This window comes from Microcaecilia unicolor, chromosome 3 (assembly GCF_901765095.1).
Source record: "Microcaecilia unicolor chromosome 3, aMicUni1.1, whole genome shotgun sequence".
NCBI classification, from domain to species: Eukaryota; Metazoa; Chordata; class Amphibia; order Gymnophiona; family Siphonopidae; genus Microcaecilia; species Microcaecilia unicolor.
The window spans coordinates 118,083,389-118,110,681 of NC_044033.1; the positions used below are offsets into that span (position 1 = coordinate 118,083,389).

General features: G+C 40.4%; 1 protein-coding gene across 2 annotated transcripts in view; it reads right to left on the reverse strand.

Annotated features, from left to right (window-relative positions):
- Window positions 1-2,222: 2,222 nt before the first annotated feature.
- The window catches only part of PAK5 (p21 (RAC1) activated kinase 5), a 141,109-nt gene continuing 116,038 nt past the window's right edge, over window positions 2,223-27,293 (reverse strand). The window contains exons 6-8 of one of the 2 annotated variants that reach the window (XM_030196323.1): window positions 11,709-11,834; window positions 9,028-9,162; window positions 2,223-3,531 (exon numbers count right to left, since the gene is read on the reverse strand). In XM_030196323.1, the coding sequence (XP_030052183.1) occupies window positions 3,376-3,531; window positions 9,028-9,162; window positions 11,709-11,834 (417 nt within the window). In that variant the 3' untranslated portion in view covers window positions 2,223-3,375. Of the gene's footprint in view, window positions 3,532-9,027; window positions 9,163-11,708; window positions 11,835-25,427; window positions 25,512-27,293 lie in introns of those variants that run through there. The other variant, XM_030196322.1, reaches the window with a different exon arrangement.

Genomic DNA, 27,293 nt, shown 5'->3' on the forward strand with positions numbered 1-27,293 from the left:
TGACAATCATGACGCACACTTTTAGACTTTGAACAACAGATCTATTCAGGCCTACAGTTAACATGCAAGTTCATCCAACAAACAACACAAAATTTATTGTACTAGTCATCCATTGTACCAACATTCAGAAGGGTCTAGACAGCAGTACAGCACCCTATGGCATGATCATAAGTCTGGTTATAATTTGGAAAAAATACCCGCTTAGCAATTTGACCTCCACAGTCATTTTCACCTTTTAAAACATGACAAACAACGGATCTTAATACTGAGACTTGAAGAACTGTATGAAACCAACCAAAACTATTGCTTGTGGATAAAAATTATTGACCCTCTTTTCAATGAACATATGATGTGAGTTTGGTATTTTAGCATAAACAGTTCCAAATGCTCACCAGAACTAAACATGGGGAGGGATTTCCATGGGCAAATGGGTGCTAAGTTGTGGAAAACACCCCTTTGAAAACTGCCTTCCCCCTTTCAGTTGGGAAAAGATGGCATATCAGGTGTAGGGTTAGGGTGGGGATGTCAAAGTGTACACTCGGATTTCATTTTGAGATTGCTACACCCCAGCACTAGCCAAGGTGAGCTTTTCAAAAGGGACACTCTCTGGGGAGTTTCCTTTTGAAAATCTCTGTGCAGGCTTTCAGATATAAAGTACCTGTAGGCTTCCATACATTTCTGGGACTACGAAAACTGGACACAGTAATTTTCCCATTTTCCCCCCTAAGCACTTTGTTTTGGTTTGTTGTCCAAAGATTTCTGTAACTTGTAGAGTATTTCTACACTCCTTTGAGCACCTAGGGCCCTGTTTACTAAGCCGCGCTGTAGGCGTCCTAACTTTTTATAATGTGCTAAGAATTAGCAGTACTAATGATAGAGACACCCATTGCATTCCTATGGGTGTCATAGCATTAGCGCATGCTTTTTAGTGTGCGCTAAAAAGTTTGCGCACTTACAGCACGGCTTAGTAAACAGGGCCCCTTGTAATTAAGGGATAGGTTGATAATCCTTGAGGAGGGGATGGGGCTGCTTTGTGGTACTTTGATCTGGATTAGTAGTCTGCATATTACTAGTATTTGTAATTGTTAGGTCAAGAGTGATGAGATTGATTTGCATGTACTGCTTCCATTATATACAAATAGATCTCATGCACATTCATTATGGAAATCTTGAAAACCTGACTGGATTCGTGGCCCTCGAGGACCATGGTTGCCCATCCCTGACTTAGATGGATTTTACATAATGCTATAATAGTATTTACAGCTTGCTTGGGAATTCTTCAGCTAAGGTGAGAGATCATATTTGAGTAAGTAAAATAATTTGTAGACTTATTTCGATTGAGGTGATTCAAACAGCCCCATACCTTGGGACTATTTACTTTTGCTACAGTACCAGCTGCTGATACAGAAGACCAGTGTTACATAACAGGATACGTTACCAAACAACCTTACACAGTCTTCTTAAATCAGTAATTGCTCTTAATAGAAAAACATCTATTTTCATCTTATGCAAAAAAAGGTGCATTTTCCTTCCCTCCAAACTTCATGTTAATTCCTTTCTCAAGAATTTCCCATCATTTATTTTTAACTTTCCTAGCCTTCTATGGATGATCTTGCTAGTGTGCTACATATGCTTACTGAAGGTTAAATGGAGGGTTTTCTTCATGGATGAAACCTTCAATCACCTTTTGTTACTCTAAACAGTGGCTGTTTGCACTGTGTTAGACATTGCAAAGAATGGTGATCTGTCAGTTGTGCAGTTAATATATCAAGGCAAAATACATCAGGCCCAATATTCAAAAGACTTGACCTGGACAGAGGTTAAATCCCGCTTATCTCGGCCACCTGGCAATATTCAGTTGCGTTTAGGGGCCGTTTTACTAAGGCGTGAACCACGTGGTAAAAGAGCACTACCGTGGGACACGCTGACACATCTCATGGTAGTGGTCTGCTTAGCGTGCGCTAATCCTGCGCTGGAAAATATATTTATTTTCCAGCGCAGGAGGTCTGTCTGGAGGCAGAGAGTAGACATGCCTGTGCTAATCAGGTAGCGCTGGCACATTACTGCATGCTACCCAATTAGCACGGGATTCCTTATCGCCTCCTAAATAGGTGGAGGTAAGGGCTCCTGACAGTAATGGCCACGTGCTAGTGGAGAAACCAGTGTGTGGCCATTACAAAAAAAAAAAAGAATCCAAGTGCAGCCATTTTACTGCTATGCTAAAAGCCACGGCAGCGCTGACCATTTTTTAGTGTGGCTTAGTAAAAGGATTCCTTAAGAAGTTACTGCTGCTGAATATTGCCTCTGACTGTCCAGGTATTGCTGGGGGGAGCCTAGCCAGAGCCAACACTTATGCAGTTAGCAGAAATATTCAGTCTACTAGTTGGCTAAGTGGATAAAGTTAGGTCAGCAAAAAGGCTGGCCTAACTTTCTTTCACACTGGTCTGAATAGCGGCTGGTGCTCGGTTTATTTCTGGGTGAGTGCACAAACCTAGATAGTCAATGTCGGAAGCCAGAAATGACCCAGCATTGAATATCTGGGGTTAATTCAGTTCATGGCTGTAAGCGGCTTAAAAACCACTCACTGCCATGGGCTGCATATCTACACCATCATCTTTTCCGCAATGGTGTATCTAATCTTAATGGTCATTATGGACAGAAAACCCAAACCCAGCTTTGTTTTGATTTATTTTTTTTTTCATTTTTCAGTGATTGGCACCATAGTTTGAGGTGAAAACAGATGTGAAATAGCAGTCTCCCCACCAACCGTCTTGGTATTAAATACCAGTAAAACAGAGACATGTATTTTAAGGTCCAGTAGTAGAAATTGATGGCAGCGAGGAGGGAAAATCCTAAGTATTTAAAGTTTGTTTTTAAAAGGGATTAGAAAATGTAGGAAAGAGTTCAAAATCTTGTCAAACAACATCCATTACTTTCGACTATCACAATAGTTACATAACATCAAAGTACTTCAAATTATCAAAAGTATTTTACATAAAATTACAAATTCATTTCAAAATACAATACACTACTACAATTGAGAACGAAAGTGCTTTTTGGAACAAAAAAAGTATGTTTTAAATAGAAATTCAAAGTAATTTCCTTTTGAGTAAAATCCTAGGAATGGGTCCTGGATGTGCTGTTCTATATAATTTTAGCAGATCATATAAAATTTTTCCATTTGATGGACAAAGCTGAAAATTTATCCAGCTAGAAAAGTTGTGCTCAACAAGACAGTGGCTCTCATTTTCGCAATGCATGTTCTTGGGGGAATAAAGGTCTGTTTTGGACTTTTTCCATTTGATTTCTTAACAGTCTTCTAATCCCTGGCTAATCCTCTTTGTGTACAGGGCTGTAGCAGAAAGCTCTCTGGATTCAGCGGTGCCTGTGCTGTCTCATGAGTGGCACAATACAGGGAGGAGGACCCGACAGCTTCAAGAAGGGATGTCTTAAGAGTTCCTGTGCTGTCGCTCTCTGTGAGGGCTCCCTTACCAGCATGGAGTCCAAGAACCCCCGCAGCAGTGAAGAAACCTGTAATTTTACACTGAAATCATGAACAATGCAAGCAAAACTGAACTCACTCTTACAGGTTTTTGTATAATAAATGCGTTTCAAGAATAAAGACAAGAAAGTCTAAAGCTAAGAAGAATCAAAAATGAGGCAGAACAGAACTTGATTACCAAATGAATGCAAAAGGAATCTATGCAACACAGGAACCTTTTGCTTCCCCCAATCGTGTTTATTTTGCTGGGGAGGGGGAATACTTGTTTTCTATCTTTAATCATATCGGGGTCATTTTATAATAGGGCATATATAAAAATTCACATACACTTATTTTATAAAGGAAACTTGCAGGGTTTATGTTGCTGTTTCAAAGGGAGGATTTTCATAGCATTTTTTAATATAAATAAAAAAAATTGTTTTTTGAAAAAAATATGTATTTTATACATGAAGATGATGTTGGATTTTACATTAAAAATGTACATATATAGACTGTTTTGAGAGTGAACTTACAATGAAAGATCCACCAGACAATAAATAAGCCTGGAAGAAAAAGAACCCTAAGGGCATCTTTTACAAAGCTGCACTAGCGATTCCCGTGTGGCAAATAAGAGGAAGCCCATAGGAATTGCTCAGGGCCATCCGAAATTGGTAGTAAGTTGAAATTAAAACGTAAGAACATACAGGCTCAGACCAAAGTCCATCCAGCCAATGTCCCATTTCTAACCGTGGCTATTCCAGGGTACAAGTATGTTCCAAAAAGTTGCAAGATTCCATGCTACGGATAAGCAGTGGCTTTCCCCAGGTCTACCTTAATAATGGTTTATGGACGTTTCCTCCAGGATCTTGTCTAAACCGTTTCTTTAAGCAGATGAAAAAGCAGCTATCAGGAAACCAAAGACAGTTAAAAAAAAAAATCTATAAGGACCAGAACAAATTTTCCCACTAAGACGTCAATCACTTAAACTTGAAATATATAAAGAATAATATATAAGATGATATATGGATCATTAGTCAACTCTCAGAAAAGATATGGCAGCAAATTTATCTGCTTATCTAACCTTTATATTGTTCAAGTTTAAGTGTTTGATGTCTTAATGAAGTTTGAGTGGGACAATTTATTCTGGTCCTTATTAAAAATTAAAAAATCTTTCTTTGGTTTCCTGATAGCTGTTTTGTCATTTGCTTAAGTTAATTGCCAATGGGTGGACCGGTGTATTATTTTTTGTAATAAACCTTTCTTAAACCCAGCTAAGCCAACTGCTTTTACCAGTCATAAATTTTATTCATATTTGTGTCTGATAGAAAAACGCCCAGGAACCCCCAATTTACACTTTCCTGTAATCTTGATATTCAACAAAAAGGGGGATGCTAAGCATCTGTTTTCCTTGAACAGTAGTCCTCAATACAATTTTCAGGACCCAGTTGGTCAATCAGGTTTTCAGGATATCTGCAGGGAATATGCATGAGACGATCTGTATACCATGGAGCCTGTGCATTCAAATCTATCTTATATTCACTATGGCTATCCTGAAACGCAGATTGACTGGGTGTGTCCTGAGGATTGGGTTAGGAACCCCTGACCTAGAGGGAAGGAAGCCAGTTTAATTTACTAAAAATCCCAGGGTGGTCAGGACAAATGATAATGATGTCATTAAGTATTTTAAAAGATAACCTGCCATTGGTTGACACCGAGCATTTTTTAACCTGTCTTGCAACTGGTTGGTGCTTGTGGTCACCAGCTGATTCCATGACTTGCCTAGTTTCCTACAGAAAAACAATTTCTAACCTTTAATGATGCTCTTATTTTACAGATCATTGCATTATACTGTTGTCACAGCTATGTGAAATGTGTGTACCAAAAAAGGACACAGGCATCATGAAATACTCATTTTATCTTCTTGTTTAAAAATGATTTTTTTTTCATTATAGGGTCCTATATGTTTCATAGGGAGGTTAGTAATACTTATTTTTTTTACAACAGTACTGAATATAAGCAGCACTGTATAGATGTGATAAGTATTCAGCCACAATCCCCCCTCATTCTCTTACTGGTTGCCTAAATTTGAGTGCCTTCTACGCACATAAATTTATACAATATTGCCATCCACATGTAAATGGCAGTATCATGGCCCAAGTCCCATTCTATCCCTATGTGCTTAGATGGCATAGAGCATAATTGTTAGAGGGGTGTTGAGAAGAGAGAGGTATGGGCAGAAGAAAGGTGGGGCCAACATTTAGGCAGACAGCTGATAGGATATTGTAAGCTGAAAGTGTAGATGTTACATTTAGATCAGTGAATTTCAACCTTTTCATCTCGTGGCACACTTACAAGGTGCAAACATTGTCAAGGCACACCACTGGTATCTAACCCATATCCACCCATCCCATCCCATGCCTTCATCTACACCCATACCTGTAACCTTCAGAAGTAGTTATTCCAGTTAATTATGCTACTAAAATACATTACAGCACCAATATATCTGCTACTGGGAAAGTGGAACAAGACTGACTGTTACAGATTCCTACACAGACACCACATGCCAGCAGAATCCTTCACCTCAGTTGCAGATGCAGAACATGACTCTCACCTGATACAAAATAGGGAACAACAAAAAACATGCAGACAAACCGAAAGCAGAGACCCCAGAGAAGTAGAAAGAAATGCATGTCCTCCTGTACAGTGCAAAATAAAGCCAACAGGTTTAAATTCTCAACACAACATAATTCAAATCACTAAACTGAAAATAAAATCATTTTCCTACCTTTGTAGTCTGGTGATTTCATTATTCCAATTATCTTGTTCCCAGTCTTTACTTCTGCTTTCCTCTGTATGTGCTCTTAACTCTGTTTCCAGGGCCTCCTTCCATTTGCTATTCCTTTTCTCACCTTCTGCCCCATGTCTGTTTGACACTGATCTTTTAGGTTCAAGCTTTCTTCAATTTCTCTGCCTCCTTCTCAAATCTATCTAGTTTTCCATCTCTCTTCCCTTCATGTGCAGCCTGTCTCCTTTCTTCCCTTCATGTGCAGCCTGTCTTCCTTTCCCTTCCTGTGCGTCATGTCTCCCCCTATTCCCTTTCCCTACGTGCGGCATGTCTCCCCTCTTCCCTTTTATGTGCGGCATGTCTCCCCCTCTCCCCTCCCCTTTATGTTCAGCCTATCTCCCCTCTCCCCTCCCCTTTATGTTCAGCCTGTCTCCCCCCTGTAGCATGTCTCCCCTCTTTCTTTCCCCTTATAGACAACATTTCACTCATTTTCCTCTCTTTCTTTCACCACAGGTCCTGACACCTCTCTCCTCCCCCACCCCCCAAGTCCAGCACCTCTTTCCCTCTCTGTGCCCCCTGTCTTCCTCACGTCATTGAATCTCTCTCTTCTCTAACTGCCCTCCCTGATCAGCACCGCACTCCCTCCTTGCCCCCCCAGGAGGTGTGAGAATGAGGGAGAGCAGTGCTGCATCTCTCTCTCCTTGCCACCCCCCCCCCCCAATGCAGCACTGCTCTCCCTCCTTGACCTCTTGCAGAACTGCTCTCCCTCATTCTCACACTCTCCCAAGTCCCAGCATTTCCCCTCATTCTGAAACCCACAGTCCCAGTCCAGCACCTTTCCCTGATTGTCATACTCTCCCAGTCCCAGTCTAGCTTCTCTCCCTCATTCTCAAACTCCCCAACTATGCATCCCACCTTTGAATTTGTCTTTGAGTCGCCTGCGACAGGCCCTGCAGTTTCTCTTCTCCAGCGTCTCCCCCCCCCCCCCCCACCTGATGCAATTTCCTGTTTTTGCCGGCAGAGTGGAATGCAGTTGAGGGAGAGTAGTATCGGAGTGGGGCGCTGGAGAAGGAATGATTCGGGGGACCTTATCCATGAGTTCGAAGGTAGGATGGGGTGGGGGCAGTGTGACATTGAGGGGAGAGGTGCTGATCATGGATATGGAGGAGAGGGGGCAATATAATGGACCAGGGAAAGTGAGAGAAATGGTAGACCATGGGGAGAGGACTGGTCTCCAAATGCATGTGAGGGCAGCTGAATGAGACTGTAGGGGATTCCTATGGCATCCCTGCGGTACATTTGGGGAGCAGCCACGGCACACCGGTTGAAAAACACTGATTTAGATGCTAACATTTATTCAAGCCATAGATCTGTCACAAATGTTCATGCCTACATTCAGGTGTGTTGATGTGGGTTTGCATTAGTGTTCTTACCTGTGGTAATATGGGGGTAGATATTCAAAAAGGTTGAACTAGCTCCTGCCTAGATAAACCCCACTGAGCTAGCTGGCCACAGATATTCAGCAGCACTTAACTGGGTAGTAACGCTGAATATTTCTGCTAGCTGGCCACCCCTCAATTGGCTAGGTTAGGAGCAAGAGTTTTGATGTTGAAAATCATTTTATCTGCACTGACACGGTTCACAAGCATTTGGCAGACCCAGCATGGAAGTGGAGATTTGAGTTACAGAACCTTGAACATCTGCACTCAGATAAGTGTGAATATGACAATTTTAATTTGCTTTAAAAAGCAGTGATTGGACACTGTATTGAGTATCAACTGTGGCTGAGAAAATGACTGACCAGATTCATATTTTATGGTGCGGTGATGTTATTATCTTGTTTTCTCCTGTTGGGTATCACAAGATCACTCTAAGCACTAATGATATTTAAAAAAAAAAATGTTTTGTATATGTTATACTTACTGAGATTTCTATTTACATAAGGAGCTCAATTTTGAACAGAACCCTATTCAATAAGATATCCTGCTCCTAACCTATAATAGGTTAAGAGCAGATGAAACTAAGTCTGCTCACTGGCTAAGTAAACACATAGTCAGGACAGCAAAACAGCAGTCCTAACTTTATCCACCTAGCTAACCGGGCACCAGTCTCAATATCGGCTAGTACCCAGTTAGCTTCCAGATCAGCACACCATCTGAATATTCAATGCCAGGAGCTGCGAATGCCCTGGCATTGAATATCTAGGGTCAGGTCAGCCTGTGGCTGGAAGCAGCTTGCAAGACACTTACTGCTGTGGGCTGATTATTACCCTGGTGGTGCCCAGTTATAAAAGTGCCTCTAACATGTCCCTGCCCAAGAGGCTTACAGCAATGGAGGTTCCCAGCTTATTGCTCTAATAGGCCACTCCCTTCTCCACCATTTCAGAGTCCCTTGACTGCTTAACACCTGATCAGTGAGCTCTTCCCAGCTATTAACTGCTCGGTGCTACTGAACATCCCCTCTGACTGTTGTGGCAGGGCAGTCCGTGGTTGACAACATATTGCAAGACGTTTCTAGTACTTGGCACCTTGTATGCGAGTATGTTATAGGCCAGTGTTTCTCAAATCAGTCCTGGAGTACCCCCTTGCCAGTCAGGTTTTCAGGATATCCACAATGAATATGCATGAAATCAATTTGCATACACTGCCTCCATTATATGCAAATCTCTTTCATGCATATTCATTGTGAACATCCTGAAAACCTGACTGGCAAAGGGTTACTCCAGGACCGACTTGGGAAACACTGTTATAGGCAATCTAACCTTGTGTATGTCCTTTACTCTTGGAGGCAAATTGTCTCGGATTCTGCGCATCGCTTGCAGTGGTGGCTCATTGAAGTACGGGGGCTCTCCATCAATCATTTCTATTACCATGATTCCAAGTGACCAGATATCTACCTGTGAGAGAAGGAGAAGATATTCCTGAAACTCTGTTGCTGAAAATCGATCACACACACGTGAGCAGCAGGGACTATCTGCCCTGATATTCAGGGGTGCTCATCTGGGAAGCAACTTTTTATACCTGGATTTTCAGTGGCATTAACTAGATATTCCCCACAGTCCTTAAAATCTCTGCAGACTGGCTTGATGCTATCCAGATAGTGTCAGACATTCCAGAAGTAGAGCCGGGTGAAAGCTAGGAGTTACTCGGACATCAGCACTATTCTGCACTGGTATCTAAATCACTGGTCAGATAATTCATGACAACAAAAAACAGCAAAAAACAAAACAACCAACCCCCCCCCCCCCCCAACAAAAACCCACTGTTCTAAGTTATCCAGATGATTCGCATAGGCAGAGCCAATGTTAGGGGGTGGCAAACAGGGCAATTGCCCTGGGCCCTCATACCTTAGGGGGCCCCAAACCTGCCTCAAGTTGAAGGAGGCATGGACAAAAGACTAGCTTTCTGGCCTCCTCCCCAATTTCTGCCCTGGGCCCCTGAATGTCTAACACCAGCTCTTTTCTGGGGGGTAACCATGCTGAATATCACTGCCATCTGGATAATTGAGGCTCTGCCCGTCATACTCAGATATTTAGCACTGATATCTGCATAGCAGCTGGCGCTGAGAATTCAGGTATAACTTCAAATGCTGCAGCTGGCATTTAAATGACACACCGACCGCAGAGATGGAATATTAACCTACAACTTACCAAAACATCTGAAAAGTTCAGCCACCGAAATAAAATCATTTGCATTTGCTAATACATAAGAAACTTCATTAAAACAATTAAAAATGTAGGCAGATGAGGTGAGCTTTTTAGGCAGAGAGACAAAGTACACAGTACGCGTAATTCAAATTTGATCAAATTCACTATGAGGTTAATTCTGCAAACAGGACACCTAGGTTAATAGGGTAGGAAGGCACTTATTTTTTTTGCTTATTTTATAAATGTAACAATACAAATTCTGTAGAAATCACACCTAGACTAGAGGCATAGACATTACAGTTGTTCAAGAGTAGGTGTAAATGTATGTGTGTGCAGTATGTATGATCATGCTTATCTTATGAGATGTGGGGGAGATTCTAGATAAGGTGCCTAAAAAATCCACGTGGAAAACATTTCCGCCTAAGCGTATTCTATAATTGGCGCCTAGATTTAGGCACAGTATATGGAATACGCTTAGTTGAAATCCCAGCACCTAAAACTATGCCGGCTATTTACACCAACGAAAACATGGTGTAAATCCCAGCGCATAGATTTAGGAACGTTGCGCCATATTCTATAACTACATCAGAAAATTTAGAACACCCACAAAACGCCCATATCAATGCCCCTTTTTGCCTGCCTGTTATAGAATCCGCTTGTATTTCAGTGCGTAACGCTAGGCGCGCTATATAGAATCCAGGGGGCATGTGCATAAATCATGATGCCACCCTGCCCAAACTCCACCCCTCAGAATGCTTATGTACTACACTCACCGGCTTGACCATGTCTAATTTCAGAAGCAAGTTAATGTCATAAGAACCCATTTATGTAAGTAAATCAGTGTATTATGTGTGGAAATGGTTCATAAATTTACCTTGTTTGACTATGTAACATTTTATTGCTGGTTTTCAAACTTTTAACTACTGTATATACTGGAATATAAACCTATTCAAGTATAAACCAAGATAACAGTTTTCTCCCCGAAAAAGGGGAAAAACTTAACTCGAATATAAAACAGGTGGGTTTAACTTTCCCCACCCCTGATGAAGGATATTTCTTACTCCACACCCCACTCCACTCCTCGCAGTTACTGGCATTTCCTGTGTCACCCCCTGCGGTTACTGGCATTTCTTGCTCCACTCCTGACGCCCCCCCCCCAAGGTTACTGGCTTTTACTTGCAAGTCTACCTCCTCTGGCTGTCGCCGACAAAAGTTATGTGCTAGGCCGGCGTACAGCCTTGAGTATCTGTGCAAAAAATGTCAGTAACTGCAGGGACTGGGGGGGGGGACGGGGACGGGTGAAACACGAGATTCAAATATAAACCAAGACTTTCATTTTGGGACATTTTTTTGCCCCCAAAATCTTTGTTTGCATTTGAATATTATACTGTAACCGGGTTCCACCTGTAGTTTCTTCAATTTTACATTTACATTGGTCATCAACATCCTTGTGATCTGCTAAATGCCCCTTCCTTTCGTTCAATTCATTTAGTTGAATATAGAAATGACATTTTATATTGCTGGCCCAAAAATCTGGAATACGTTGTCTTCCTCTTTTAGATCTATAAGGAATTTGGAACTATTTTATTTCAGAGGGCATTTGAAATGGAACGTGACTGAATTAGACAACAGCACATTAAAAGGATGTAGGTCAAACAACAGTCTGTGTTTTATTTTGTATGTTTTATTGTAATCTGCCAAGGATTGCAGATTTTAAAATTTTCAATTCCGTGCAAATACCTGTTGCATTCTAGAAATAATGCTGTGGGTTACGAAGACCTGTTTGCTCGCCTTACCTCTGTTCCATATGGAAGTCTTGAGATAACTTCAGGCGCCATCCAGTACGGTGTTCCAACTAAGGACTTCCTCTTCGGGACCTCCTTTGAAACTTGTGCACAAAACCCAAAATCGGATAGTTTTATCTACAAAAGTAAAAAACTGAAATGAAACTACATTTCCAGAAATTACACATTTAAAAATTTCTACCAGGATAACTCTGTAATAAGACACCCTACTAAAGGTGCGGGATATGGAACCTGCTGTAAAGGAAAGTACATAAGTACATAAGCACCGCTATACTGGGAAAGACCAAGGGTCCATCAAGCCCAGCATCCTGTCTCCGACAGCGGCCAATCCAGGCTTCAAAAACCCGGCAACCCCCCCCCCCCCCCCAAAAAAAAAAAAAAAAAAAAATTAATAATGTTCAATGGACTTTTACCTCAGGAATCAGTCCAAACCCTCTTTAAATTCCGTAAGGCCAGCTGCTGTCACTACATTCTCCGGCAACGAGTTCCAGAGTCTAACTACACGCTGAGTAAAGAAAAACTTTCTCCTATTTGTTTTAAATCTACCATATTCTAGCTTCATCTTGTGTCCCCTGGTTTTGTTGTTGTTTGAAAGTGTAAACAATCACTTCACCCTGCGAGGTGCCTACTTTTCATAAGAACCTAAGAATAGCCAACTGGATCAGACCAATGTTCCATTCTAGCCCAGAAATCTTAGGGAGTCACAATAGATCATTTCCTCACCCTTGAAAACCAAGTCTATAAGTTGACCTCGAGAGTCTTTCACTCACTTTGGAAGCTAAAGAGATTGAGGCCATTTTCTCTAAATCTGTCTTTCGTACTTTGGTTCAATCCCTTGTCCTCACCAAGTTCGACTACTGCAATTCCATCTATGCTGGACTTAAAGGTGGTCTTCTCAAAAAAATTACATACAGCTCAAGATGCTGCTGCTGCTCATATTATATGTAGATCTCCTCGCTTTGTCAAAGCCACTCCCTCTTTTATCTGAGCTACACTGGTTACCAATAAGAGATATATCATCTTTCAAATTATATGTTTCAATTCACCAAATCCTGTTTGGTCAAGCTCCATCATATAGGAATAATCTTAATGAATTACCCCCTCATAATGCTGTTTCATCATCTAGAGAATATCTTGCCCTATCTGTAAGAATGTAATATATAAAAACAATTCACTCTGCTAATTTCTCCTATCAAGGCACCAAAATTTGGAATTCTCTTCCTAAATCAATCAAGTTTGCAGATGATTATCTAACTTTTATAAGTCTTCTAAAAACAAAATTCTTCAGTCTGGCCTTTCTGAATACAAAGAACTCTATTTGAATTTTACCCATACCCTTTTCTTAATCTCGTTTCCCATCTAGTCCTGCCTAATTATGCTCTCACCTATCCACCCTTAATTAATTGTTTGTCCTTGAGATAGTCTAAATCCCTGGTTACTTACTGCACATTAATTTGCTTCTTGAAGTTATTGTAATTTGTGTTATATTCTGTACATTATTATGTTTTATTCACTATTTTTTGTTTGTAAGCCACACTGAACTTGAGTCTATTTCTGGCTAATGTGGGGTATAAAGGTGACGAATGAATAAATAAATAAATAAACAAATAAACAATGGGCTAAACACACAAACACCCTATTCCCATGGGTACAGGGCTGGTTTTACCCATGGAAATGGTATTGAAAACCTACCTCCTCCCCCTCCGAGAGGGGAATTTGCAAAGCTATTCCTGCAAGTTTAAACAATCCATACATAGACATAAGCTTGTTAAAATGTGCTTTCCCTGGGTGCGAGTAAATGCACAATACACGTAGTTACTCTAATCTGCATTTTATGAAGGCATTCCCTGAGCTGAGGACTAAAATAATTTGTATTCATTTGTATTTTTAAAAGTATGTGCGTTAATTGGGTGAGAAAGTATTTAAAGCAAAAGGAGGCACATGTGTTGGGGATGGGGGGGTTCTCAAGGAATTTTTCAAATGGAAGTAAAGGCATACTTTCATTTGGAACATTGGTACAAGGTCTATAGGTAAAAAGTACCCATGCTGGAATCATAAAAATGAACCCTATATATTTCCATGTTTACCCATTAGATGTTAAATATTACATGAATGCTTTTGTCTTTTCCAAGTATTTTAAAATTATCATCCATGAAAATCAAACTCCTCTAAAACAGAGGATGCAGAACAAAAGTGCACATCTAATATAATAAAACGCACCCTCAACGCCGCCTCCTTTCCTGACGTTGCGCTGCCGGAACCGCCACGGAGGTAAATTTAAAAAGAAGAAAAAAAAAAAAGGAAGTTGGGGGGGAGAGAAGAGGGTGGCCAATAAAGTTGAACAATGGGAGCGGGAGGGCAGGGGAGAAACGACAGCATGGATGCGAAGGGGGGGGGGGCATGGATGAGAAGGGGGGGGGGAGAAGAGGGCGGGCCAGGCTGGGACATGGGAGAGAGAGGAGCATGGATGCGAGGGGGGTCATGGAAGGGAGAGAGGGGACTTGCTGGAAAAGGTTGAATGGAGGCGGCAGGGGACAGAGGAGCATGGATGGGCATGGATTGGGAGGGCAGGGCTCAGGGAGAGAGGGGAATTGCTGGATAGGGATGAATGGAGGGGACAGATGGGCATGGATGGATATGGATTGCAGGGCTCAGGCAGAGAGGGGAATTACTGGATAGGGATGAATGGAGGGGCAGGTGACAGAGGAGCATGGATGGGCATGGATTGGGAGGGCAGGGCTCAGGGAGAGAGGGGAATTGCTGTAAAGGGATGAATGGAGGGGGCAGGGGACAGAGGAGCATGGATGGGCATGGATTGGGAGGGCAGGGCTCAGGGAGAGAGGGGAATTGCTGGATAGGGATGAATGGAGGGGACAGATGGGCATGGATGGATATGGATTGCAGGACAGGGCTCAGGGAGAGAGGGGAATTGCTGGATAGGGATGAATGGAGGGGGCAGGTGACAGAGGAGCATGGATGGGCATGGATTGGGAGGGCAGGGATAGGGGAGAGGGGAATTGCTGGATAGGGATGAATGGAGGGGACCGATGGGCATGGATGGATATGGATTGCAGGGCAGGGCTCAGGGAGAGAGGGGAATTGCTGGATAGGGATGAATGGAGGGGACAGGTGACAGGAGCATGGATGGGCATGGATTGGGAGGGCAGGGCTCAGGGAGAGAGGGGAATTGCTGGAAAAGGATGAATGGAGAGGGCAGGGGACAGATGGGCATGGATTGGGAGGGCAGGGCTCACACTCTCTCTCTCATATACAATGTCTTTCTGACTCTCACTCTCACACACTCTGTCTCACACTGTATCACATTCACTCTCTATGTGCCACACAGTCACTCACACACTCGCTTGGTCTCATACACTCACTCTCACAGAGAATCTGTGTCTCACACACACTCTCTCTCTCGCCCACACACACACACTCTCTCTCACACTGTGTCTCACATACACACTTGCACACACTCTCATTCTCACACACACACTCTCTCACAAACACACTCACACCCAGACTCACTCTCTCTCTCACACACACACACTCACACTTTCACTCTGACTCTCAAACAGCCACTCTCACATACACTCTCCCAAACATACACACTCCGAGGAAAACCTTGCTAGCGCCCGTTTCATTTGTGTCAGAAACGGGCCTTTTTTACTAGTTGTACATGTGTTTCTAAGTAATAATTGAACCTAAATGGATGATTACAGAAAGCAAAACCTATATTTTCATTGGCTCCATTTATGGACTTCAACTAAAGAATTTTAGTAACTTTTGTAATACTTAAATGCTTATGATTTTCACACATGCTTTAGACATTCACAGTTCATATTTCCTTGAAGATGCTTCAATTACCTTCCATTTTATTTTATTTTTTAAAGTGTTTTTGCATAGAGTGAAAAGCATATATGCAAAATTACTTATCCACCCACCAGCTAAAGTAGTAAAAGACCTACCTTACAACATTTTAGCTTCAACTATATTTTAGAAAATGCCTTCTTAAAAGAGAATGTTTTTTTTCTTAAACATCTTGACAAGCTTTTTGCAACTGCAAATTACTTCGAAGTTCTGGGAAAAGTAACTATTAATACTGCTAAGTTTGAGAAAAGACTGGTAACATTAAGCCAAGTACAACAGGCAAACATTTAAGGTACTCAACTCTTTGCATTGCTTTATAGCTCTCTCACACACAAAATCAGATCAGTTCTCTCAGCGCTTTGGTACTGCCCCATTACACAGAGCAAAAGTTAACAAGAGTTATTTCCTTGTTTAACAGAATACAATACAAATTGTTCACAGCTTATTCTTGGCATATTTCACCATCTGGAGTATTCATGAGATATAAAATGCTATTTTGTGTTCATTCAAATCAGAACCCCCCCCCCCCCCCCCCCAAAATATGATCACTGCAGATGATAGCTCACTAGAGAAAAGACTGGCAAATCTGTGATATGAACAAACCCTCGATTCATAGTAATACAGTAAATGTTGGTTGATAAAGACCTGCATGGCCCATCCAGTCTGCCCAACAAGGTGACCAGAGTTGTATCTAGCGCTCAGCACAGGTTCCATTTCATCATGATTAAACACTGGCATTATAAACTGGGCAGTTGGCAACCTGCCACCTTGCCAACTTCAGATAGGCAGTTATATGGTGCAATCTTGAAACATACCACCATGATACTGTTGCTTTCAACCCTACAAATGTCTTCCCCTCCCCCACTGCTAGCTATTCTTTTGATTGCAGAAATATATCTTTATTATCACACTAAATCTAGAGTAAAACCAGGTCAGCGATTAAAATTCCAACAGTAATGAAGCAACATAAAGAATCATAAACCTAGGGCTTCCCAGATATTTAGCGGCACTTATTCGCACAGTACTGCTGAATATCCCTTCTCATTGCCATGACACTGTGCGGTTAGTTCCTGAGCATTTCTTGGGCAGAGTCTACAGGCACCGGCCATATTCAGTGCCAATCCCTGCATAGCTAAGTGGGCAGAGAGGACAATGCAGAAGGCAGTCCTATCTTTGTCCGTTTAGCTACGCGGGTGCCAGCACTCGCATGACTTCCAGGTCAGCAGCTGAATATTCAATTCTGATGCTCAAACTTGGCCCCAGCATTGAATATGGAACAGAAGAATGAAGCAGACCTTGTGAAGAAAAAACAGTTCATTAATTGGTTGTTCAAAGCTTGCAGTATTCACAAACCAATGCCTGACGTGGTCATGTTTTGCCAGAAGTACAGGCTGCATCAGGGGCAACAGAAACTAGCTGGTGTAAAACTAAACTTCTGCAAAGTCAACAATGTAATGTGGATGTGGAATCAATTGCAGCAATAATCTCAAAAACAACAAAAATGACCCACTACCGAGGCAAACAAGTATCTGTGAAAATGAAGAATATTACATAGAGGCATATTTTCAAAGCACTTTGGGAGGCTAAGTTCCATAGGTTTCTATGGAACTTTGGGAGGCTAAGTGCTTTGAAAATGAGCCTCATAGTAACATAGTAGATGACGGCAGAAAAAGACCTGCACGGTCCATCCAATCTGCCCAACAAGATAAACTCATATGTGCTACTTTTTGTGTATACCTTACCTTGATTTGTACCTGTTTGCCTATATAGTGGATCATTTTTGTTGTGTTTGTAAAACTACACTTCACCAGTGCTGATTATAACCGTTTCAAATGGATCCAGGAACAGACACATTTATAATCAGCACTGGTAAAGTTTAGTTTCAAAACAGCTGGTTTTCATTGCCCCTAACGCAGTCTGCACTTCTGGTGAAACATGGCCATGTTGGGCATTGGTTTGTGAATCCTGGGAACTTTGGACAACCAATAAATGAACTGTTTTTCTTCATAAGGTCGGCTTCTTTCTTCTGTTCCATGTTGGATCTAATAAACTGGTTCCTACTACTACTACTAAACATTTCTAAAGCGCTACAAGGGTTACGCAGTGCTGTACAATTTAAACATAGAGGGACGGTCCCTGCTCAAAGAGCTTACAATCTAAGAGACAAGTGAACGGTCAGTCCGATAGGGGCGGTCAAATTGGGGCAGTCTGGATTTACTGAACGGTAAGAGTTAGGTGCCGAATGCAGCATTGAAGAGGTGGGTTTTAAGCAAAGACTTGAAGATGGGCAGGGAGGGGGCTTGGCGTAAGGGCTCAGGAAGGTTGTTCCAAGCATAGGGTGAGGCGAGGCAGAATGAGCGGAGCCTGGAGTTGGCGGTGGTGGAGAAGGGTACAGAGAGGAGGGATTTGTCCTGTGAACGGAGGTTACGGGCGGGAACGTAAGGGGAGATGAGGGTAGAAAGGTAGTGAGGGGCAGCAGACTGAGTGCATTTGTAGGTAAGAAGGAGAAGCTTGAATTGAAATCGGTATCTGATTGGAAGCCAGTGAAGTGACCTGAGGAGAGGGGTGATATGAGTATATCGGTTCTGGCGGAATATGAGACGTGCAGCAGAGTTCTGAACAGATTGAAGGGGGGATAGATGGCGGTGAGGAGTAAGTTGCAGTATTCAAGGCGAGAGGTAATGAGAGTGTGGATGAGAGTTCGGGTGGTGTGTTCAGACAGGAAAGGGCAAATTTTGCTGATGTTAAAGAGGAAGAAGCGGCAGGTCTTGGCTATCTGCTGGATGTGTGCCGAGGAGAGGGAGGAGTCGAAGATGACTCCGAGGTTACTACTACTACTATTTAGCATTTCTATAGCTCTACAAGGCATACGCAGCGCTGCACAAACATAGAAGACAGTCCCTGCTCAAGAGCTTACAATCTAATAGACAAAAAATAAATAAAGTAAGCAAATCAAATCAATTAACGTGAACGGGAAGGAAGAGAGGAGGGTAGGTGGAGGCGAGTGGTTACAAGTGGTTACGAGTCAAAAGCAATGTTAAAGAGGTTGCGGGCAGATGAGACGGGGAGGATGAGGGTGTTATCAACTGAGATAGAAAGTAGAGGAAGAGGAGACATGGGTTTTGGTGGAAAGACGATGAGCTCGGTCTTGGTTCCTTCTTGCTTTCTTACCCAATTTAATAAATAAGAGAAACAGGTTCTCTTCATAATTCATGACTGAAGTGCCAACTGAAGATAATACCTTGGATTCACATCAAATTCTTAAGTGGGATGGGTGAGCAGTCTATGGGACATTGAAGGGGGGAGGGGGGATAAAGAGGAGATATCCTACATCTCCTGCACTGCCTTGCACTTCAGTGGGTTCTGCTTCACCTTGTGGTTAATAAGCCAATCTGCAATCACATTTTTATAGATCAGGTGACAAAGTTTCAGTATAATAGACCAGATGGATGTCATCTGTGTAATATGAACTAATTACATGACCCTGAACAATGTGGTTTAAAGGTGCTATAAAACTACTGAACAAAACTGGCCCCAGAACTGATCCGTGAGGTACCCAATAATGTAAAGGTCACAGATGTGATAGGCAGGGATAACAAAGCTGAATTGACATTCTGGTTATTTTGAAAAACTAGAATGCATTAACCTTGTCTAAGTAGTGGGTTAATTGCAGTAAAACTGCTTTCTCTAAGATCTTTATTAAGAAATGCAAATTGGATACAGGCTGGTAGTGTGAAGGATCAGGTGTATCTAGGTGCGAGTTCCTCAACGGAGGCCTGATCTGAGCATCTTTCCAACATGTAGGAATCTGACACTCAGAAAAATTATATTAAGAATAATACAGACATACTGAGCCAAATCAGCTTGAAAGTTTTGTGTTTTGTTTTTTAAATCTAAGAAGCATGGATTGAATCATGAGCTGTAGTGCATACTAAAGATGCTACAAGAGTACTTCCAGCAGTGACACAAAATCTAAAAAAATACAATGGATTACCTCCTTGAGGCTTACTGCCACTGCCACTCCTGCCACCAAGTGCTCTTCTCCCTACCTGGATTATGTTCCATAAAATATCCATATGGCCAAATATCCTGTACTATTGGCCCATGTTCTGGAGTAAACCATTTCTCATTTTAAATAAAGGACAGCTAATGAACGATCAAATATCATTTCCCAGACAATCCTAGCCTTATTCTGAAGGGGTTGAACATTAAATAAAGCACGATAGACCGGAGGTATTCCAAGAAACTTTAATCGTTTAATCTATTTTTTAAAATCTGAGTAAGCTAACATATCCCTATATTCAAAATCATCATCCTCACCTATACTATTCAAACCAGCTAAGCACTTGTTTCTGTGAATCACTGGGATAAACGCTCTATCCAAACTGATCTCATGTAAATTACATTTTAACTTATCACCCAGTTGTAAACATTTTTCAGACTGTAGTAGTCTGTTCCCCCGTATAACAGATCTGCTCCCCCCCCCCCCCAGTGTCAAGGCCTCCGTCCTCCAAACCAACACACTCAATTACCTATTCACATAAATCCTCATCTAACAATCAAATCAATCATAATAATCCCCATTCAAGAACTATCCAGAAGCCACACAATTGTTAAAATAAGCCTACTCCAAAGCACCAGGCCTAGGGCTATACAAAAGGCACCTTTTGCATGGTCCGGTAGTGGGCTTTTTACCAGTGCAGGCCCACTAGAAGAACCTGCCCCTTTTTAGGATAGTATAAGCCCACCAGAATGATATTCCCTGAGAAGGAGTGGGGTCGAGGGCAGCAGCAATAGATGAAAATGAAAATGTTATCAGTCTGAGCTTTACAGTCCTAGAACAAGTAAGCAATTAGTTATACTGCTGATCTGTGGGTTAAGTACTGTTTTTCCAGTCCAAAAATTGAGAAGATAATTGTTTTTCTTTACATTTTTTTTTACGCTTATTGGGCTGATTGTTACAGAGTATATAATAAGGAAGAGGTACAAGAAAACAAAATAAACAGTAAAAGGTCATAGAAGAACGTAAGACCTTTGAAGTCAGAATGATTGAATATTTTAACACCCAACAGAAAGGACTTAACAAGGACCTGGGGTTCCTAGCCCATTATAAACCATAAAGCTGTATGTCTCTGTTGATCACCCTCCCCTCACCTGTCCACACCCACCCTGTTAGAATACCAATGGTATACTTTGATGTCCCCATGCATACCTCCTACCCACCCCCATCCTCCCACCCTGTCAGACTGTCATAGCAATGCTTGAATGTTTTTCACTTATATACACTGTCAGCTAGCACATTTGCTTATTTCCGATCTGACGAAGAAGGGCAACCTTCGAAAGCTAATCAAGAAATGTATTAAGTTATGTCCAATAAAAAAGGTATCATCTTATTTTCTTTTCCATGTTTTATTTTGTTATCTTTGGAAAATGCTGATAGAAACTGTAAGTTAAGAGGCTCATTTTCAAAGCACATAGACGTACAAAGTTACATAGGTTACTATGGAGCTCATTTTCAAAGCATTTAGGGCCCTGTTTACTAAGACACAGTAGCATTTGCTACAGACACCCATATATCCCTATGAGTGTCTCTAGTGTTAGTGCATGCTAATAGTGTGTGCTTAAATCAGCATGGCTTAGTAAACAGGGCCCAAGACTTACAAAGTTCCATAGGTTATGGAGCTCATTTTCGAAAGAGAAAAACATCTAAAAAGTGGCATAAAGCAGCATTTGGACGTTTTTCTCACAAAAATGTCCAAATCTATATTTTCAAAAACAATTTTTAGACGTTTTTCTATGAAGTCCGTCAGAAGTGTGTTCAAAACACAAGGAGGCATGTCAGGGTGTGTGGGAGATTTGGGCATCCCTAAGACTTGGACGTTTTACAGCCACAATGGAACTGTTACAAGAAATGATTTATTTTGGGGAAAATAGCTCTAGAGAGCACTCGCTACGGTTTATAATTTAAGAGCAGGTGCTGTATGTATAAGTTTTAGGATATTAATTTCTCCACCAATCACCAAAGGTGATAATTGCAATAAATTAAATATATATAGCTTCAATATACTCAGAACACAAAGAGACCGTATTTTTAGCTTCAAAAAGGTCGATTTAATATACAATTGCACACGAGAGGTAGGTTTTAAGAGATCTTTACAGGTAATCTGTGCATAAAATAGAACAAAGTAGCAGGTAGGTTAACTTACAAGTCCTTGTTACAAGCATGCTGTGGTCCAGCTGATTGATGAGCACATGTTGAGGACAGGAGGGCTTCTGCAGTATATGGATCTGAGTTGCTTGCAGCTGAAGAGAATCTGAGTTGCTGGCAGTTGATGAGAATCTAAGTCTTGCTTGCAGTTGAAGAGAATCTGAATCTTGGGGAAACAGCTTTTGCTTTTATACCTTGCAAGCTACAGGAGGATATGCCATGTGGATCTTTGTCCTGATTTCCTGGTTTCCACACGACCCTTGGGCATTTGCAAAGCATTGTGGTATCTTGGTCTCATGTCTGCACACGACCCCTGAGTTGGTCTCATGTCTTATGACATCACGAGACTTGCTGTCTGGCAAATGGTCTTTTGATGTCCTGTTCAGTCTCTGGGGCAGATACACATTACAAGTCCTTCCTTTCTGCACATGTCTGGAAGCTGATGGGAGGGGTAGGTATACCTTTGACAAGCAAATGTCCTGTTTATGCTTCCTCTGAGTTCTTTGTTTTATTCAGGTGCCCACCTTAGTCCATCTTTTGTTAGGTGGGAGGGCAGAGGAAGCTCTTTTGTGTTTGTTAAGTGTTTGTAATTAACTATCCCTGCTCTCAGAAGTTCCCAGAAAAAGGAATGGAGAGAGAGGGGCTTGAAATGAAACTATTCTCTCTGCTGCCATGTCAAATATATATTTTTAAAAGATACACAAATATATTGGTGTATATATAATCCAGCAAATATGCTACATATTTCAGTAATAAACTGATACCATTACAGAACAAAACAAAACCATCCAGGACTAAAACTAAGACGCTTTGAGCTAGACCTGTTTTTATAACAAATAAGGCACAAAAGGGTGCCCTAAATGACCAGATGACCACTAGAGGGAATCAGGAGTGACCCCCAATATGTCACTGAACGCCTCCCACCCCCCAGAAAATGTGAATAAAAATATGACTTCCCAGCCTCTATGACAGCCTCAGATGTTAGAGCCGGGTCCCTGGAGTAGTGTAGTGGTCAGTGCAGTGCACCATGGCTTGGGGGACTCTCCTATCTCCCTCTACCTGTCACATTTGTGGTTGAAACTGTGAGCCCGCCAATACTTCTCAGAAACCCACTGCACCCACCTATAGGTGTCCCCTTCACCTATAAGAGCTTCTGTAGTGGTGTACAGTGGGATTTGGGGGGGGGGGGGCTCAACAGACAAAATAAGGGAGCAACAGTGAGATGTGTATCTGGGAGCAAGTTTTTGAAGTCCACTGCAGTGGTGCCCCATTTATCTACTGGGATGTCTGGGGGACCAGTCTACTAAAAATGCTGGCTCCTCGTGCATTTTGTGCATTTTGCACTTCGACTTTTTTTTTTTTTAATGAACCATAAAACAAAACGTCCAAATCACAAAACCTTGTTCAAAACAATATTTTTGAAAAAAAAAAAGAGTTGCAAAACATCCAAAGTCGAACTTAGGCGTCATATCGAAAATGCCCCTCTATGTAACTTTGTAAATCTAAGTGCTTTGAAAATACACCTCAAAGTAACTGTAAATCTATGTGCTTTGAAAATCAGCATCTAAGAGTTTTAAATTTTTCACGACTCAGTTTCACCTAAAAAACTTTTTAATACTTGAAATATTGAATATTCCTGCTTAAACTATTCCATCTATTGTGAAAACTATTTGCCATCTTAAAGGATAATTGGCTCTGGCCATCAATTAGATTTATTTCAAGAAATGGAAACTTTAGATGTATCTATACTGTTAAGCACATCTGAGTCTGAAGTTGCTCAGCTTATCTTTATTTTAGGAATCAAGAAAAGGTTTTTTTTTGAACAATAAAGTACGAATTTACCCTGATGTGTTGAGAGACACAAAAGGAGACAATTTCTTTTATTGCAACCAGCTGTCCTGTAAATGGGGGCTTTGTTCTTTTGGTGTTTCCCTTCTAAATGTGTAGTGAAATATTGATCTTATAAATATAAATATGATTCGATACAATTATCAACCTTTATAACTTCTAAGGGCATAACGGAGGAGTAAGAAAGAATCTTCTCCAATAGCGGTAGATGTTGATCCACAGTAAAAATCTCCTGATAAAGAGCTGGGTGCTCACAGCTTTTTGTTTTGATTGTTAAGTAATTTAACTATTATTTCCTTTCTACTGTGTACTTCAAATCCTCTCTTATTGAGGACTTGAGTACAGCAATATTTCTTAATAAATTAGTAGTAATAATTCCTTTTTTACTTAATAAATTTGCCGTACAAGTGGATACTTGGGGATGGTTAAATTTAAAATTTCAATAAAAATAAAGTTTAAAAAATCTTCTCCCGTATGCCTCTTCTCCTTATATATATTGGTTATTGTTGTGTCTTGGCTTATTTATTTTAAGTGTTATGCTTTATTTTGTAGATGTTCTGTTACTGTGATTGTTGCACTTTATTAGTTATGTTTTTATTCAATTTTAATTGTCAAAACCAAGCATCAATGTGGCGTAAAGGCAGGAAATTCATTCATCTTTAAACATTTTACTATATGAGACATTTAGGGGCCCTTTTACTAATCAGCGGTAAGCACTAATGAGTGCTTATCGTGTGATAAAAGTCACTACCGTGGGACACGCTCACAGCTCTGGGATTGGCATGCACTACCCATGTGCTAAAAATAGGTTTTATCTTTTATGCGGGGGCATGTTTGGAGGTAAGCATGCCCAGCGCTAATCAGGTAGAATGGGTAAATCACCATGCACTGCCTGATTAGTGCATGGTCAGCACATGAGCCCTTATCGCCTAGCAAATAGGTGGTGGTAAGGGCTTATGCGCTAATAGCCACGTGATAATTGGGAAATTAGCGTGTAGCCATCAATAGGGAAATAGAAATTTTGTACAGTTTACAGCTGCGCTAAAAGTAGCTTCAGTGTGCAGGAGAGCCCCGCGCTACTGATACCGCAGGCCACATTTATCTCAGCTTAGTAAAGGGCACCTTATAAAAGTATTTTGAAGAGGTTCTGAAGAGAAATTCACCCTGGTACTCATATGAAGTTCACTTTGCCCCAGCAGCAAAGTAAATCTCAGCAGAACAAGATGCGGTAGTGGACTCCCTGATGTAAGCAGTTAGAGAGAGACCTGGAAAGAGGGTCTGTCTCAAAAGCCAAGCTCCTGTAATACCCCTAGTGGTTGATAGATGTTATTACAGTTTTATTTAACTTTTGTCACAGTGTTGGGTTTCCCTGATAACTAACCACTTAGTAGTGCCACAAAGAAAAGTGAGGAAGCGTTAAATGTATTGAACAGTTTTTTGCACTTTTTACAGTATTCAGCAGTTAGACAGTAAACACCAAGTCAGTTTTTCAATTGTTAAAAGTTTTACTGCACAAAAATATTGATAATAAATAGAATTACTTTAAAAACATTAAAAAACAGATTTAAAATACACATGCATTAAAACCAAAGTGTTCCAGTTGTTTAAAGTGCACAATCTAGACTAAACTGCTGTGATAATTAATTGCACAAACCATTCATTAATTATTCAACACTCAATGTAAACAATTTGTTTTTCCCAACAGCTATTCCTAGCTTGTCTGTGCTTATCTGGAATGTGTACTATGGGATTTCATAGCAATGTCCCCAAAATGTTGTTATGGACTCCTTTATCATGCAGTTGCCACTTATCTGGAACCGTTTCTTGACAGAGTTTTAGTCTTGCTTGTGTGGGGGCCCTTGCTGCTCCTGTGAAGGAAGATCACCAACATCTTCAGGAAACAAGATACTTATGCTTTAAATAAATATTGGGAAGCAAAACCCTATACCTCCTTGTATCAGTAATGAATAGTTAAATTGGATTTTTGGACACTGTGTGTACTCACTAATTATAAATAAAAATTAACTAGTTACATAAGTACATAAGTAATGCCACACTGGGAAAAGACCAAGGGTCCATCGAGCTCAGCATCCTATCCACGACAGTGGCCAATCCAGGGCAAGGGCACCTGGCAAGCTTCCCAAACATACATTCTATACATGTTATTCCTGGAATTGTAGATTTTTCCCAAGTCCATTTAGTAGCGGATTATGGACTTGACCTTTAGGAAACTGTCTAACCCCTTTTTAAACTCTGCCAAGCTAACCGCCTTCACCACGTTCTCCGGCAACGAATTCCAGAGTTTAATTACGTGTTGGGTGAAGAAAAGTTTTCTCCGATTTGTTTTAAATTTACTACACTGTAGTTTCATCGCATGCCCCCTAGTCCTAGTATTTTTGGAAAGCGTGAACAGATGCTTCACATCCACCTGTAAAAACAAGAAAGGTCCAAAATTTCCACAAAAGTCCAACACAAAAAAAAAAGGTGGAAAAATAACTTCAAGAGACCAATCCAAGATAAGGGGTAAGATGCTCCAAAAAAAACTTTATTAAGGACCCAACACGGTCCGTGTTTCGGTTTTTTAAAAAACCTTCATCAGGGGTCTAAAAAATATATATAATAACAACAAAACACATATATAATTAAATGAAACATTAAATAAAAGATAAAAACAAATTATATCAAATATGTTACAACCAATATAAACCTTAATATAAAAATTAATATAAAAAAAAATTAATATATTAAAAAAAAATTAATATAAAAAAAAGTAATACTTAATACAAATCAGATTTTCAAACATAAAATATGATATATTGACTAAATCAATACATATATTATTGCTATACCATCAGACGGACCACATAGAAAGCAAAAAATAGACTATACATAATTTAATTAGCATTATAAGAACCTATTTCCAAAAATATTATATATAAAATGCAGACATATAATAAAATGAAATAAATCAATACATAATTGTGTATGATATGTGACAGAACAGGTTTGTTTAAATGAAAGAACTGGTGATAGATATCATGTAATCATTAAAGAGCAGAAACGTACTAAATGAAAAGCAAATAGCGAAGAGTCACTAACAACAATTCCTTAATACATACATATAAAAATGGAAAGGAAAATAAGAATGCGAATAGGATTAGAGATAAAATCGAAATAAAATGAAATAAAATAAACATACCAATCAGTAGTTGCACAGGGGATATACTGACAGACAAAGGAGCTCATACAATGTAGTCTCTATAAAAATTTTTGTGAATAAAAATAACAAAAATTATTAAATGTTAGAAGAATAATACAACATTATGATAAATTATATCAAAACTTTTAAATTATAATGAATTATATCAAAACGTTTAACGACCAATATCATAAAAGTTAAAATAATTATTGCATAGAAGATCTTTTATCATAATAAAAGCAAGATAATAATAGCCATTCCAAAAATAAGACAAATATTTGAAAAAGTCATATTTATTAAAATATATGATTGAAAATAAGGTATGAATCCAACGTCTATACAGAACCATAAAATTGAAATTAAATGTAAATTTAAAAATGCTAATATTAATAATAATATATTTATTTTTGTTTTTTGTTTTGTGTGTCCAAGTATCTATGTAGAGGTACAT